Below are 14,856 nucleotides of genomic sequence, written 5' to 3'. Positions count from 1 at the left end.
ATAACTGCATATTCTGGAGGATAAATTTTAGAATACATCAGAGGTGCCACGTCGGTCATATAATGAGTAAATAATACTATAACATGTGTGCATTTATTTTGAAAAACCATCATGCAAGTGGTAGTTATATCAAATTCAATTACACATGTCATGCATGCATCAATTGGTTGTAATACATCAGAGGTATTCTAGAATTTCTCAGAGAGGAGATACTATGTTCAACTTTGATTTTATTTTATATAATATTATAAAAATTAAAAAAAGATTTATTTAATATACAAGCTGATTGGTACATACTTATATTGCTCATAGCTTATTTATTTTTTACTGAAGTAATTAGTAAGTGAATTTGTATTTAACACGCCTCAGGATTTCCAAACACGCCTTTTGACAATTTTGGAAGTAATTAAAAAGACACTTTTTTTTTTTTTTGATACAAAGTGGCTCTAAAAAGAGCTAAGGAAAAACAAAACGTGGGTAAGCTACCCCATACATGTCATGCTGAAGGTAAGCAATGATACCAGGAGGAGGATTTGGGAACAAATGAAGACCCAAAGGAAAAGATAGCGCATGGTTTGCTAAGAAGTCCGCTGCAAAATTAGCCTCCCTGTAAACATGATTAATGGTAATGCACCAGCTGCGACTAATGAGATCTTTAATTGACTTAATCAAAGGAGATAGCTCATTAGTTGAAAAAGAGTCTTTTTTAATGCAAAAGAAATCCTTTTGACAATTTTGGAAGTCATTGTCAAACACGCCTCAGGATTTCCAAACGAGGATAATACAAAGGTGAGATCTGAAAATAACATGATTACAAAAGAGCAAATTCTTTTATGTCGTGAAGCTTCAATCATGCACACAACCACCATATCGAAACTTTAATTCTAGAATATATTTATACATACAACGACATATATAGAAAAGAAACTCAATATGATTTCAGTGATGGTTATACAAGTTTAAATACTTAAGATCTATTATTAGCTAGCTAATTAAGTGGAATCCTTAACAAGATCTGCATCGGCTTGAGCAGCCATGGAAAGCTCAAATTGCCTCAAAGAAACAGAAGGGAGATGAGGAAGAAGCTCTGGGGCAATCAGATCTTCCCAGCCTTTGACTGGATTATTTGTAGTTGCAGAACCATCAATTCCTATATGTGTTACATGCTTCACATCTGTTGGAAACCCTATTTCAATATCATTCACCAGTCCTTCATCAATCTCCTTGTACACTACAAGATAACATGATTTAAAAAAAAAACCAAAAACAATTAATCAAAAAAGAGATAATTACCTATTTTTATTGAATGAAGATCAGTTTATTCATGTAATTAATGAAAAAAACAAATTTACTATCGACAAGCCCCCAAGGGGATTCAAATCTTTGGGGAGATAAAAGGTTAAAAATATATACAGCTTTGCCTTTTAAGAAAAAAAAATTACAATCAACAATAATTTGTTTTTTAACAATGTTTTTAATCATGTTAATCTTGTCATTAACAATATGCATGAGATACTGTAAATTTTTAGGTATATAACAAATTAAAAAAACAAGAAACTTCGATTAGTTTAACTATAAAAATATCTCAAAAATAAAAACTAAAGCTTAGTTAATTAGGAAGTGGATAAATAAATAAAACAGCAGTTGAGATGAGTACGTCCACCACAATTTTTTTTAGTAAATATAAAATATGCACAGTTTTTCTTTTAAAAAAATACAAAAATTGTATTTATCTATTAGTCAAAAACCATAAAAAAAAATTAAAAATACATAAAATTTCTTTAAAGAAAATCAACTAGCTGCGTGGACATTTTTCTTTTAAACAAAGTAGTTACTAAGAATGAATCATCATCATTGTGACACAAATAATGAACGAATACATTCTAGTCCATCAGTAGAGATGGTGTCTAAGTTGCCAGCATAAAAAATTCAGCATTTTGCGTGAAAAAATTAGTTAAAAACATTAGATATCGTAAAGAAAAATGAATGAAAATTTATTGTATCTCAATTTAAGTCTTAAATTAAGCTTACCAAATAATTGAGAGAAGCTTTTGAAGCTTTTAAACAGCCTGTGGAAGCCAGTAGAGATATCAGGCTTTGACAACCTAAATGAACTCTTCATGCTTTCATTACTTGATAAACTTTCTTCGTCCTCTTCTCGATTTCCTTCACACACACACAAAATAAAAAAATAAAAAAAATTAAACAAACCCCATCAATGCATGCAGCATGCAGAAGTGCTTTTGTGAAAATTAGAAATAAAAGAGTTAACAAGCACCTGTTCCAGAAGTGCTTTTGTGATTATCAGCTGGTGGTGGCTTTGATCTTCGAGATTGTTGCTGCTGTTGTTGTCGTTGAACAGCAACATTAATGCTTGATTCAGAGACACACCCAGCCGAGAATGGAAGAAGAACAAATCTTTCCATTCTGTCTCTCATTTTTTTGTTCTATTTTCTCTTAATGCTTTTAGTGGCAGCCAAAAATGAACAATAAAAATAAAAAAGCTAAAAGGAATCGAGAGAGAGAGAGAGAGTGGATGTGGATCAATGAGTTGTTGAGGGAAATGCAAAATTGGTTTGTTATAATGGTTGGATCATGGCTTTGTTATCAAGTTACAATTATATTACGTATATAAAGTCAAATCTACACACACGATGATCATCATCATTATGATTTGTTAGTTTGGTAGATGTAGAGGGAGAGGGTAATGCTTTTGGATACATCAAACTAGGGGATATTATGCCTCGACGTGTAATTATTTTAGTGTTAAATATAGGATTGTTTTAAAAATTAATCTACTTAAAATAACAATAATGATTCCTCCAAGTTGTAGCTCGGTTGATCGTGAATACGTTTAGCTTCCGCAGACTGCAGTAATCCGAGACTAAAAGTTCAAAATAAAAGAAGACGCAAGAATTGGTGTTTAGTGTGTGAGGTTTATTATTCTCATTTAATTTATTTTTTAATTTTTTTTAACAATCAACTGTGATTTGATAATATTATTGATTAAGAGGGTATGATTAATACATCCTATGACTCATGTTTGAAGCTACCTTTCCAAGTTCTCAATACATTCCAATTTTTGCCTCACTTCTGGTCTTTCTTGTCTTATGGTTCACATATAAAGCTTGTTGTTTGAGTCCTCATTTGACGTAATGGGATATGTTAGGATCACTTATTAATACTATTTTTGAGATTTGATTAATCAACTTAAATTTTTAGGTCAAGTGGGTTTCTTCGACAATTAATGTAATACAGACCAAGTAAGTTTCTATAACAATCTAATATTGGAGAATATTAATTGTTAAATATATTTGAGACTAATTAATTGTGTATATTCAAACATATATTGCTTAAATTATAGCTCACACTAGGAGAAAATTTTGATTTTAACCTTCTTGTATATGATCTTGAGCATGAAAATATACCTCAAGCAATTGATTGATGAATATATATGATCCTAAGCATAAAATTTTTCTTAATGGGTGCTCTATATACACAAACTTGCATAAATGCCCACCAAATAAACATGCAGTCACATGAATTAGGTAGAACTGCAATTTTAAGCCTAGTGATGAAATGCCCACCAAATGAACTTTTTCAAATTCAAGACTCTACAAAGTGGGCTCCCTACACTCACTTGCCTCTCTTATACAATAAGCTACCAATTTTTTTTTCTTTTTTAATCTTTATACGATTTTTTTTTTCATTTTTTGATTTTTGATTTTTTGTTTCGATTTTGTTTTGCTTACTTCATCATTTCAACCATACCTAACTTAAAGTAGTGCATCCCAAGCGATCCATTAAATTCTACAAAAACTTTATATGAGCTTTGGGTGATAAAGACCAAATTCAACATTTCTTCATTCTAAAGAAGTACGAGACAGTGATTGAAGGTTGAATTAACAGATACTTCATTTTTATTTTTATTTTCTTCTTGTTGGGGACAAAGATATTTCTGTTTAATAGAATGAATCATAACAAAATTCTCATAATTACTTGACCATTAGAGGTTCATAATTCGCTGAGGCAAATACCTCAAGTAATTGATTGATGAATATACAATACCTAATCAGAAAACAGACAATTCTTTAACAGAAACCAATGGCAATTTTCATAATAACTTTTGAATACTAGCTTGTTGTAAAGAAACACTCAAATGAGTACTAAGACATACTCAAATATAATGAATGAAACTTTAGTGATCAGTCACTGTATATATTCTCATCAAGCACATTGTCCTCCAACTTATACAAATCCCTTTGTAGGGATTCTATTTTTCCCCTCTTTTTCTTAATGGGTTAATTTCTATTTATCCGTAAATTAAAAACGATGAATTTTCTTTGGAATTTAGTTATGTTGGAACCGCTCTACAGTGAACTATTCTATAATAACCACACAATTAAAGTTATAACGTGTTTTTTTTTTCTATTATCACTTTGCATGTGTGATTATAAGTTGTGCTCTGCCTTAAAACAACTCCAAAATAGCCATGGTCATTTTTTTTTAAATTTACCCTTCAAACTATTGAAAACATCAACAGACCTCTTTTTATCATTCAAAAGATTAAGCTAAATGGCAGTTGCATTGATGAGATTCTTCACCAATTTTTTTTTCTTTTTAATGATAAAAGGGGACTGGATTGAATTTTTTCAATAGGTTAAGATTGAAATGTGTCAATTTATCAAGAGGCCAATCTGAAATTTACCCTTTTCTTAATATTGATTTCTATCCTTGAAGGGTTTTACATAGACTTTTGATCAGATTTTGAGTCATATCCTTAAGTCTTCTTATCTTCTGTTTCCTTGTTAATTTGTAATTCTAGAAATTTGAAATCCCCATTGTCATTGTAATCTTTAAATTTCAGAGTACAATAAATTTTCTAACTTATTATCGCGTATGCAAAAAGTCCTTTAAAATTGTAGATTCTGCCAAGTCCAACCAACATAATTCATAAACCATGAAGAAACAAGTTATTGTGAATCTTCATATTTGACTCATGCAAATTTTCTTGCACAAATTGTTTCATTTCTTTAAATTTCTATATGAGATTAGTAGTTTGCTTGCTGAAAAGGAAACAAGCAAGCAACACAAAAGGTACTGCTTGCAAAAACTTTTAAAATCCATCAAATATACTTTGGTTGGTGATACTTTCAAGTTGAGATATTCAAGTCCTTCTCAAAAAAAAAAAATATCACTAATTGTACAAAGAATAAGAAAAACTGGTGCTTAATTAATTATCATAAAACATTTTTCAGTGTTTATCATTACAAAATTGAAAAAGAGAGCGTAGACACTCTAAAAGAATGAGGTTAGGCTACGATTTCAAACTTACAGGGGAGGGTAAAAGTATGAAGACAAGGAAAAGCAAAGGAAGAGCAAGCCTCCTATTGTAGCAACCGTACGTTGTGAAATCTTTGACGCCAGCATGCTCCCACCCACCACGGCCAGTGATGTACAGATTGTGTGTCCTATTGTGGCCCCAACTGCAACTCCAACGGCATTTTTGTGTGTTGCCAACTGCAGAAACAGAAATTATCATGTATACATGACTATAAATATGGTACAAGAATAATATGCTGCGTGACATTGAGGTTCGTGCTATTGTCATATAGTTTCTACAAACACCAATATTATATCAGCTGCATACCATTAATGAAGATTCTCACACTCAATTAATAAAGAACAAGAATGAACCAAACCGGCCTTAATTACAAGGAAATACACAGTAGACCTTACCCAAAAAATTGGCAATAAAAAATTGATAGTGTTGAAACTAAAAAAAGGTGTCTTAATTTTTGCAATAATACAACTCCGAATATACAGTGCTTTACAGAGACTCATCAGAAACTCGTATACAGTAAGAAGCGAACATGTAATCAACTAACTGGAAAAATATGGTCATACACATGCATAAATACATGCATATACATATACATACATACATATATATATATATATATATAGATAAGTTTTCTGGTCTGGAATTTTAAAGTGCGGGAAAGTCTTAAAAAACACATAAACCGTGCGATTTATGTGCTTTAAGTTTTAAACATTTTAAACCCACGCTTTGAAACTTTCCCGTACTTTAAAATCCCGAACCAAAAAACCAACTATCTATTAATAGTTTTCTGATTTGAGATTTTAAAGTGTGAGAAAGTCTGGGAAAATGCGCTTTAAGTTTTAAGCCTTTTAAACCCCACGTTTTAAAACTTTCCTGAATTTTCTTGCACTTTGAAATCCTGGACCAAAAAACTATTCTCTCTCTCTCTCTCTCTCTCCATACACACATACAAACATACATACATACATACATATACATACACACACACACACACACACACACACACACATATACATACATACATACATACATACATACATACACATACATATATATATATATATATATGAAAATATTTCCAATTGCAAATGATGTATAAGTCACTTCTACCATTACGGAAGGTTAAGCACTATATAATACTAATACATAGCGGTCTCCATAGGACAAAGATACAGAGTGAATTTAAAACTCAACAGCACTACTATGATAAAAGAAAAGGAATCAAGAAAAGAAAATATAAACTTACAGCAATTGTGGCTATCTGGCTACGATCTCCCCACTCTGCCAGGAATGTCAAAATAAATGACTGCAAAATAATAACAGGTGCTTAGCTGAAATAACAATCATAAAATTGGAGTGAACTAACATAACAATGTCACAAACAATAAAAGCAGGGAAATTGTACCAATACAGGCACAGAATTTTAAGTAAATTACTAAAGCCAACCTCTAGAAATATGGGAGTACAGAATCTTGAGAAGAAACGGCGGAAGGTTGTCTTCCCTTGCCCTGACTCAAGTTTCTCCTCCACCTGAATATTTGAATGCCAAAAGAGCATTCAAGTTATGCATGGTATAATTATGAGGGGTAAAAAAAGAAAAGGATCAGAAAGCCAATTAGTGCACGAATAAGAACAGTAATAATATGGTGCCATAACAGCAGAAAAAAATAAAAAAAAAACAAAATAGAACAATAAAAAATGAGCTAAAAATAACAAACACAAGTAGATTACCGAATATTAGCAGACTGATTAGCACATGTCACTTCTGTCTATTTCAATATGTTATGCAGCAAGAAATTTCTGTATGAGCTTAGGTTTATGTAAGTACCACAGTAAAAGGTTTAACTAACACCAAACATTTTTAGTTATTTAAAGACGAATAAGACTTGCAATTATGGTTTAAGTTAATTTACCACTGGAAACAAACAAGCATCTTGGCCTCTCAATACCTTAACCGAAGCTAAAACTTTGGCTTTCCAACTAAGAAGTCAGGTATTCAAAACCTTGAAGTCACATCCTAGAAATTTTAGCCCAGAAGTGCCTTAATTACAGGGTCCAACAGTAGTCTCCAGTTTAAAGCTTGGTCAATTTACAAAGGTTGAGAGATTTCAGAGTATCTAGTGTGTGTGTTTGTGAAAATAAGAATGAATACTGCTGCAGCTACACACAACAATCACCAACTCTGCACAGCAATCCATATTATATTCAACTTTTTTGTCTTCTTCAGTTGAAGGAAATTAACTTTGAAAGCTGAAACTGGCTTAGACCGCAGCAAAAACATACCTCCTCCATTTCTTTCTTCTGACCTGATTTTGGATCTGACATCCAAGCTATGTATAGTAACCGCAGCCCAAAAAATGCATACAGAACTGCACACAAAAGGAAACAAGATGCATGGATCATGTTAAACTGTCTAATTCATAATTAGCTCATATTGTCAAACATCAAAATGAAATAGGATGAAATACGCCCAAAAAATGCATACAGAACTGCACACAAAAGGAAACAAGATGCATGGATCATGTTAAACTGTCTAATTCATAATTAGCTCATATTGTCAAACATCAAAATGAAATAGGATGAAATACGGCCAAGACAAAATGCAACACAAAATTTAGAAGTCAGAAGAGCGAACCAAAGTTGGTAGGGGCATTCTTCACTAGTTTTCATTTTCCTATGTGAACCAGCGCCATTGTGCTCAAGCTCAAAGCTTTATACTTCCAGGGTCTACCATAAAGGGACATCCGGACATGATACATACAATTTGCTTTAATGGTTAGTAAGCACTGGATATTGAACCTAAATATCTCACTAAAATGAAATCAGACTAATGAGGATAAATCCACTGGTTCATTGACATGTTTGATTTGACCCACATCAGAACTCAGGCCAGATCAATGATACCACCAAATCATCTGATAGCTCAAATATCTCAAAAAAATCTGATCATAACATTTTCCTATATTAATTACATTTCAATAAATCATCTGCAAGCGCCAAATTTCAGCACTAGAAAATTTCATACATACTACAATTTATTTGGTAAGGCAATGTTCCATCAGTTGTAGTAAGAGAAATTTCGAATTTCTTTTCCAGGTAATTGCATTATTATCTCCACAAACACTATGGGGCATATAGGAACTGATTGAAGGCAGTTTAGACAACGCAACCATTTATCTTGCATGAAATGTTTCCCATTCAAAAAGGAAATGACTTCCAAACACAACAAATAATTATTTACTTATAGTTTTTCAATGTTTGACTGGCAAAAGCAGATTTTGCTTTCTAGTTTTTAAGTCGCTCAAATGAGCAACTGAGTCACTCTCTCATTATCAATGTGGCACATGTTCCAAGCACCCTTTTCTATGTTTATTCACAGCACCAAACATGTTCTGTCTCTTATTTTTAAGCTGACTCAAACATCACCTAATTCTTTTCAAAGTTGACTACATCCATGCCACATGTCCACTTCAATTAATTCAACAATATTGTGCCTTCAAATATAAATGTTTTTGAATACTCCTCAGCTTTCAATATACCTCAGATACTAAAAATCAATCTTATAGTTAACTCATGTCTATCAATGATTTGTTTGAAACTGTCACTAATCTAATTTGTAATTCTATGAGTCAATGAGAGAATTAGGATACGACACTGTCCTTTATATCCATATAAAAAGTAGAATTCGCATAAAGAAAACTATTCGGTTCATAATTCAGAAATGACTTTCCAAAATTTATAATCTGTTGAATGGTTATGAAAGATATTTTTAAAAGTTTAAAGTTGAATTAAATAATTATTTTAGATTTAAAAGAAAATAAAAAAGAGAAAAAAAGAAAAATATACAAAAAATTTTTATGTAAAATTTAGTCTTCTAAGCAAGCAATTAGCTTTCAAAGTTTATTAATATGTAATTTAATGATTATTCAAACATAATTTCAAAGAAATATTTTTTTTTAATGACAATTAACAAATAAAGACGAAATACCTTCCAAATTCTTTGCAAGAGTGTTCAATAAGCTTTATATTTTAAGGGAAAATATTGTAAAATTAAATGAAGTTAACATGTGGCTTGGGTGTTGGTGTAATTATTTTGAAATATTGGATGATGTTCAAGTGAAATAGAAAATTGAATAGAAGAGACAAAAGACATGTTTTGTGCTGTGAATTAACAAAGAAAAAGTGCAGTGCGACATGTGTTGAACTGAGAATGAGAGAGTGAATCCTAGCCCTCCTATTTTTTTACGTGATTATCTACCACTAACAGACCACTCCAAGGGGATGAACAAGCAATAACTATGTAATGCCTCTAATTTCACATTTTATGTCCCAATACCCATTCTGCTTCATCTCTGCCTTTGTCTACTTATGTGAAGTACAAACAAAAATTCAAGGCAAAAACACTGTTAAACAAACTCAATTTCGAGCCTCAAAGTGTAACAGACAAGATAGACACTATCAGCCAAATGTGTGTGCCAATTCACAAATCTTAATCTTGGCAAAAAACCTAAGTACCCATATTTTTAATTGTACCCATTTTAGGTTTTGCCAAAAACCACCAGCTAAGACTCGGTTATGGCTGTCAGTGCGAGAAAATACAACTCACAGGAAACCAAATCTAAAAGACATACCTTAACAGTGGCCGAAATCTTCTCTTCCTTCAGTCAAAGAACTCTTCGCTTCCTTTTGCATTTATGCAAGCCTCAAGTCTTTGAAAATGTTGGTTTTTTATTAACTTCCCCTCAATAATTGGTCCTTCTTTTACATTATTTCTAGCATTTTAAGTATACTCTCCTTCACCATGGATGCTTCATCTCACATCCATCATTGCTAATAACTTTCTATATAGACAGAACACATAACTTAAAGATCTAGACTGCACGAGGGGTTTCCTAATGTTCAATTATTTGAAGTTTTACAAATTTATAAAAGAAAATAAAACCTCAACTAAATAACCTAGTCAGATAGATGTTTTATCCCATTCAATTTAGCTGGTAAGTCCCCTTCACGATAAGCCATAGATCACAGATGGTTAAACAGAATTGCCTCCTCGATTGGCTAATAAATTCAATAACTACTAAACAACAAACAACTATGCTGATAAGTAAAATCATATAAAAGAAAACTACATCAAACAAATTACAATATAGAAAGTAGTTCAAAGAAAAAGAGAATTGGAAAAAAAAAGGACAAAAAGAAAACAGGAATCTAATACTGCCAGACAGAGACCAATAACAGAATTACATAACCAATATTGATTTTCTGCATATCTATAAAACAAAAGCACACAAAAGCAACATAACATATAGAGTGCATAAAGGCAACACGGAAGAAGCATAAAGCTACAGATAGCTAAGTAAAAGGGGTGGGGAAGAGAGGAATAAAGAAAATATATACCTGTAGCAGCACTATTTGTATGCTTCCTTGATATCAAGTTCGGCACAATCCTACCTAGTCCAGTAGAAAGTACCTAATTGAAATGCACTACAATTTTAACCTTGAAAACATCAAGTATAAATGAAAAGGGCAGGCCCTGCAAAAGCATTGCATTATCGAAAACAAAAATGATCTGGGTAAAAGAAAGTATAACATACAATACTTCAACCACCAAATCAGAGAGGGCTAACTTACAGTCATAACAAACAGAGCAGAGAGCGCACCCGACAAAACGGTTGACTTGGGATGACGCATTGCCATAAGTGCTGCTATTATGAAAGTCTCATCTCCAATCTAGTATCACAAACCTCCAAAGATTCATTAGGCGGTACATAGCAACAGATTAGTCTTAAATATTAATCCCCCCCCCCCCGCCCCCAACCAAAAAACAAACATACCACATGAATCTAAGTGGCGAATTCAGAAAGAAGCAACGCATTCATAAAAGATTAGGAAATGTGAAAGCACAAACCTCACTAACAATGATCATCGAAAAACTTGCGATGAAGGCATCAAAAACTCCAAGACCCGAGTCGATATTCAAAGGGATCGTACCGAGTTCATTCTCAAGGTCTTGCGATAAAATCTGTCAAAGAAATCCATTTAATCAAACAAAATTAAAGAAACTCATTAACGCATCCTAAGCGAACAAAGAAGCTAACCAAGCCACGGCGGCCGAGATCTTTAGCAGATCGAGATGGGTCTTCATTATCGGATTCAAAAAGGACGTCCTGAGCAGAGATGCCAGAAAGAGCAGAGAAGATGGAAAGGGCGACGAAGAGAAAGCGGACGGGGTTTGAAACCAAACCCATGTCGTAAATTTAGAGAGAATTGGAGGGAAACAAACAGATCTGCCAGAGAGAAAGAGAGAGAGACCTTGCTGAAGCGCCAAGATCTCTGCAGTGGCAGTGCGGGAGGGAGGGGGGGGGGCTTATATATGAAATGGCTGCATTTGCCGAGGATTTGACCACGAATTTTTAAAAAATAAAATGCTTCGATTTTTAAAGGAAAGTAAGACGAAAGTGGAGTCATAAAAATTTAAAATGTGCAAGATCCAATCCCATTTGAATGAGTGATGCTATTGGCACCCCTCTCTTTTACTTTTCGAACCCTTTTTTTTTTAATATTCTATTTAACTCTTAAAATATGAAAATAACATTCATTGTTGTTTATCCTCAACTAACCGCACGAGCAACTCTCCTCTCTCATTTCAACCCTTTTCAACTTTTTATGCCGCTTGCTTTCGTGAATAAACCCTAATAAGCGATTCTTTCTATCCCATTCCATTTCGAAAGAAAAAAAAAAAAACAAATGTATGCAGAAAGTTTGATTGGCCCCCTAACATGTGGAAAAAAAAATTTAATAAGTGAGGAAAACTTATCTTAAATTAAATTATTACTTTTTAAATTAATTTCATTTTATTGTTTGTATAAGAGTTTGTGATGGAAAAAGATATCGAGAGCAAAATCACATGCGACTTCAATCAGGTAAGTTTTTATTTTTAATACTATTTAAAATATAAAGGATAAAATTATAAATACAGAATAGTAAAGATTTATAAGAGAGAAAGAGGGGTGCCAATAGGGTCACTCTTTTAAGTCTACATGAATGTGCTTAAGAGTCCGTTTCGATGCACTGCCCCAAACCCACTTAAAATGCGAAAGAAGGAGCTGATGAAGGAGAGAAGAAGAGTGAGGAAAAAGTTTTTGAATGTAAGTTGCATTTTTCTATTACTTATTTAGAAATTAATTGTAAGATCTTTTAGAATCTATTCTTATGCTCGCTTAGCTCCCCTTAACTTAGTGTTCATCTCGCGCTAGCCTTGGCCCAATCTGAGGCTATTGAAGAAGGTTCTTGTGGTTCCCATGGAGTTAATTAAAAAGTGTAAATTTAACTCTCCTAGCTCGCGATTTGATTGATTTTTTTTAATATTTTTTTAAGTAGATTTTTTATAAAAAAAAAAAAATTAGTTGGTTGGTTAATGAAAAGAATGAAATAAAATTGTCAAATAAATAAAAAATATTTTAAATATTTTAACACTTAAAAAGAATTTTTCAACCTTTACTCCTAGAAATTTAAAATATAAATTTTTACTAGTAGAAGAAAAATAATTTAATTAATCTTTAAAAATTCTATTGGAAAATAGTTAAACAACAACAAAAATTTTAATAAGAGTTTACGGGATTAAATAAACACTTATTATTATTAAATAAGTCATACCAAACATGCATAAAGGAGCTAATTAATAAGAAGACTACTTTTACTTGGTCATTGCCTTGTGCATAATAGGGTGTTAGTTATTACATATTACATACATTAAGGAAATTGACAAGTTACCTATCAGTTTTTATCATATTTTACCATTGTTTTTTTTTTTTAACTGTTCGTTACATTTTCAATCATTTGATTAAATTTAATGAGGCTTCTTTCACCAAAGTTTGTTATCCCATCACGTAACTTAACCGTGTAATAATAATTGAAATTGTTGCGCGTTTGCTCTTTCAATTGCCGGTTCTCGTTTTTGGTTTTGTTCAATCTCTCACAATATTATCACCTATTGACCTAAGTTTTGGAAAATGTTAGTTAATTGTTACATTTATAACTAAACCAGTTTTAATCTTTGAAAAAAGAGCACTATGTCATTAGAATTTAGAAATTTAGTCTTGGGACGTTAGCATAAAATAACAAATTTTAACTAAAAAAGGGTGGTTCGGTAATACAGATTTCAATTTTAGGCGGATAACTGATTGTAAGTGAAACTTGTGACATTTTTTTAATAAACTTTGTATTCATATTAGTGCCTGAACACAAGAGTCGTTCTTGCATCATTTATTTCTTTATTCTTATATAAAAATATTAAAAGATAATTATAAATTTTAAAAATCAAATTTTTCGAATGACTAATATATATTATACGATCAATAATTTATCGATTTATATTTCATATAATTAATAAGATCACTTAGATCAAATCTATTATGACATAGTTTAGATTTTTATCGTCACAATCAAATAACTGAAAATTCAAAGGATAAATTGACACTAATGATGCGTTTAGTAAACAAGAATAGGAATAGATAGGAATTGGAATGGAAATTAGTTATATTGTCATTAATGTATTTACTTTATCTAATGTATTTATTTTATCTTGAAATTAGAATTAAAATGAGTTAGATTGTAACAAATTACTAAAGAGTATTTAATGGAACTATTGTCATAATTATTATTCTGTATTTACATTATAGTGATTATTTATTCAAAAATTATTATTAATAATAGTTATTGCTAATAATATATTAATGTATTAATTAATTATATTAATATATTAATTAATTAATTATACTAATTTTTGAACTGAGGACAAAATAGGTATTTTTGATTTTATGAGGGGGCTAAATTGATAATTATAAAAAATGATAAACTCATTCTCACCTTATTTCCCATTCCCAAATTAAAGTAGGTCTTACGATTCTGATTTTGATTCCGATTCTAACTCTATTTTAATAAATAAATGATAAATGCACCATAAAATATCTCTATAACACTAAAATCAATTCTTTAAAACGGCAAAATGAGATTCTTTTTAACCAAAAAATAAAAAATAAATGAGGCACCAAAAAATGAGGACAGAAATGAAAGAGCAGTTACTGAAACATATAAAAACAAAAAAAAACCTGGAAATAGTAAAGGCAGTTGTAGGGAGCGGTCCGAGATTCTGGTACCCCGGTTCGACTTCAATCTCACTCTCTGCGCGTGCATTACAACGACTCTCTCGCTTCCTCCATTCGTCGCGTGGCCAATTGAAGTATTCCACTTTCGAACCAAAAAGAGAAAACGAAAGCCAAAGCACCAATAATAAAGACGATAGCATGACGTGTCGGGATGAAAGGGCGAGTTCTAATCACGCTTTCGAGAAAGAGAGTGGGGAGAAGGATCGACGTCCATGTAGTGCAAAAACGCGGGTGAGAAAAGGAGGAGCTGTCTTGGTTCGGAAAATTGGATGGTTGGTTTTTATTCTTTCTCATGTTTATGTGGAGAGGAGACGAGAACGCTCTTTCTCTCTCTAAAATTTTTAT

The 14,856-nt window shown here is 31.8% G+C and overlaps 2 protein-coding genes across 3 annotated transcripts; both read right to left on the bottom strand.

The window, feature by feature from the left end:
* Positions 1–843: 843 nt before the first annotated feature.
* Positions 844–2,496, bottom strand: LOC18039519 (CRIB domain-containing protein RIC4). 2 transcript variants are annotated; one of them, XM_006428519.2, is made up of 3 exons: positions 2,279–2,496; positions 2,032–2,166; positions 844–1,231 (listed from the first exon to the last, which is right to left on the bottom strand). In XM_006428519.2, the coding sequence occupies exons 1-3, from the start codon at positions 2,436–2,438 to the stop codon at positions 993–995; spliced, it is 534 nt and encodes a 177-aa protein (XP_006428582.1). In that variant the 5' UTR covers positions 2,439–2,496; the 3' UTR covers positions 844–992. The 2 variants fall into 2 exon arrangements, with proteins under 2 accessions (XP_006428582.1, XP_024038182.1); XM_024182414.1 differs by having other exon boundaries at positions 844–1,186.
* Positions 2,497–5,215: 2,719 nt separating this feature from the next.
* LOC18039541 (GDT1-like protein 3) lies at positions 5,216–11,780 on the bottom strand. The gene is made up of 8 exons (XM_006428518.2): positions 11,443–11,780; positions 11,253–11,366; positions 10,976–11,074; positions 10,742–10,814; positions 7,628–7,713; positions 6,791–6,874; positions 6,591–6,650; positions 5,216–5,520 (listed from the first exon to the last, which is right to left on the bottom strand). Exons 1-8 carry the CDS (start codon positions 11,590–11,592, stop codon positions 5,332–5,334), a joined length of 855 nt encoding a protein of 284 aa, XP_006428581.1. The 5' UTR covers positions 11,593–11,780; the 3' UTR covers positions 5,216–5,331.
* Positions 11,781–14,856: the final 3,076 nt, after the last annotated feature.

This window comes from Citrus clementina, unplaced genomic scaffold, assembly GCF_000493195.1.
Source record: "Citrus clementina cultivar Clemenules unplaced genomic scaffold, Citrus_clementina_v1.0 scaffold_6, whole genome shotgun sequence".
In the NCBI taxonomy this organism is placed as follows: domain Eukaryota; kingdom Viridiplantae; phylum Streptophyta; class Magnoliopsida; order Sapindales; family Rutaceae; genus Citrus; species Citrus x clementina.
This window is presented reverse-complemented; position numbering and strand designations above follow the sequence as displayed.

Excerpts from the sequence above, each read along its gene's own strand:
- LOC18039519 (XM_006428519.2), bottom strand. The coding sequence starts at position 2,438 with ATGAGAGACAGAATGGAAAGATTTGTTCTTCTTCCATTCTCGGCTGGG. Across the intron at positions 2,167-2,278 it reads CAAAAGCACTTCTGGAACAG|GAAATCGAGAAGAGGACGAA; the intron begins GTGCTTGTTAAC and ends GTGTGTGTGAAG. Across the intron at positions 1,232-2,031 it reads AAGCTTCTCTCAATTATTTG|TGTACAAGGAGATTGATGAA; the intron begins GTAAGCTTAATT and ends GTTATCTTGTAG.
- LOC18039541 (XM_006428518.2), bottom strand. The coding sequence starts at position 11,592 with ATGGGTTTGGTTTCAAACCCCGTCCGCTTTCTCTTCGTCGCCCTTTCC. Across the intron at positions 11,367-11,442 it reads ATCTCGGCCGCCGTGGCTTG|ATTTTATCGCAAGACCTTGA; the intron begins GTTAGCTTCTTT and ends TTTCTTTGACAG. Across the intron at positions 6,651-6,790 it reads GTACTCCCATATTTCTAGAG|TCATTTATTTTGACATTCCT; the intron begins GTTGGCTTTAGT and ends ATTATTTTGCAG.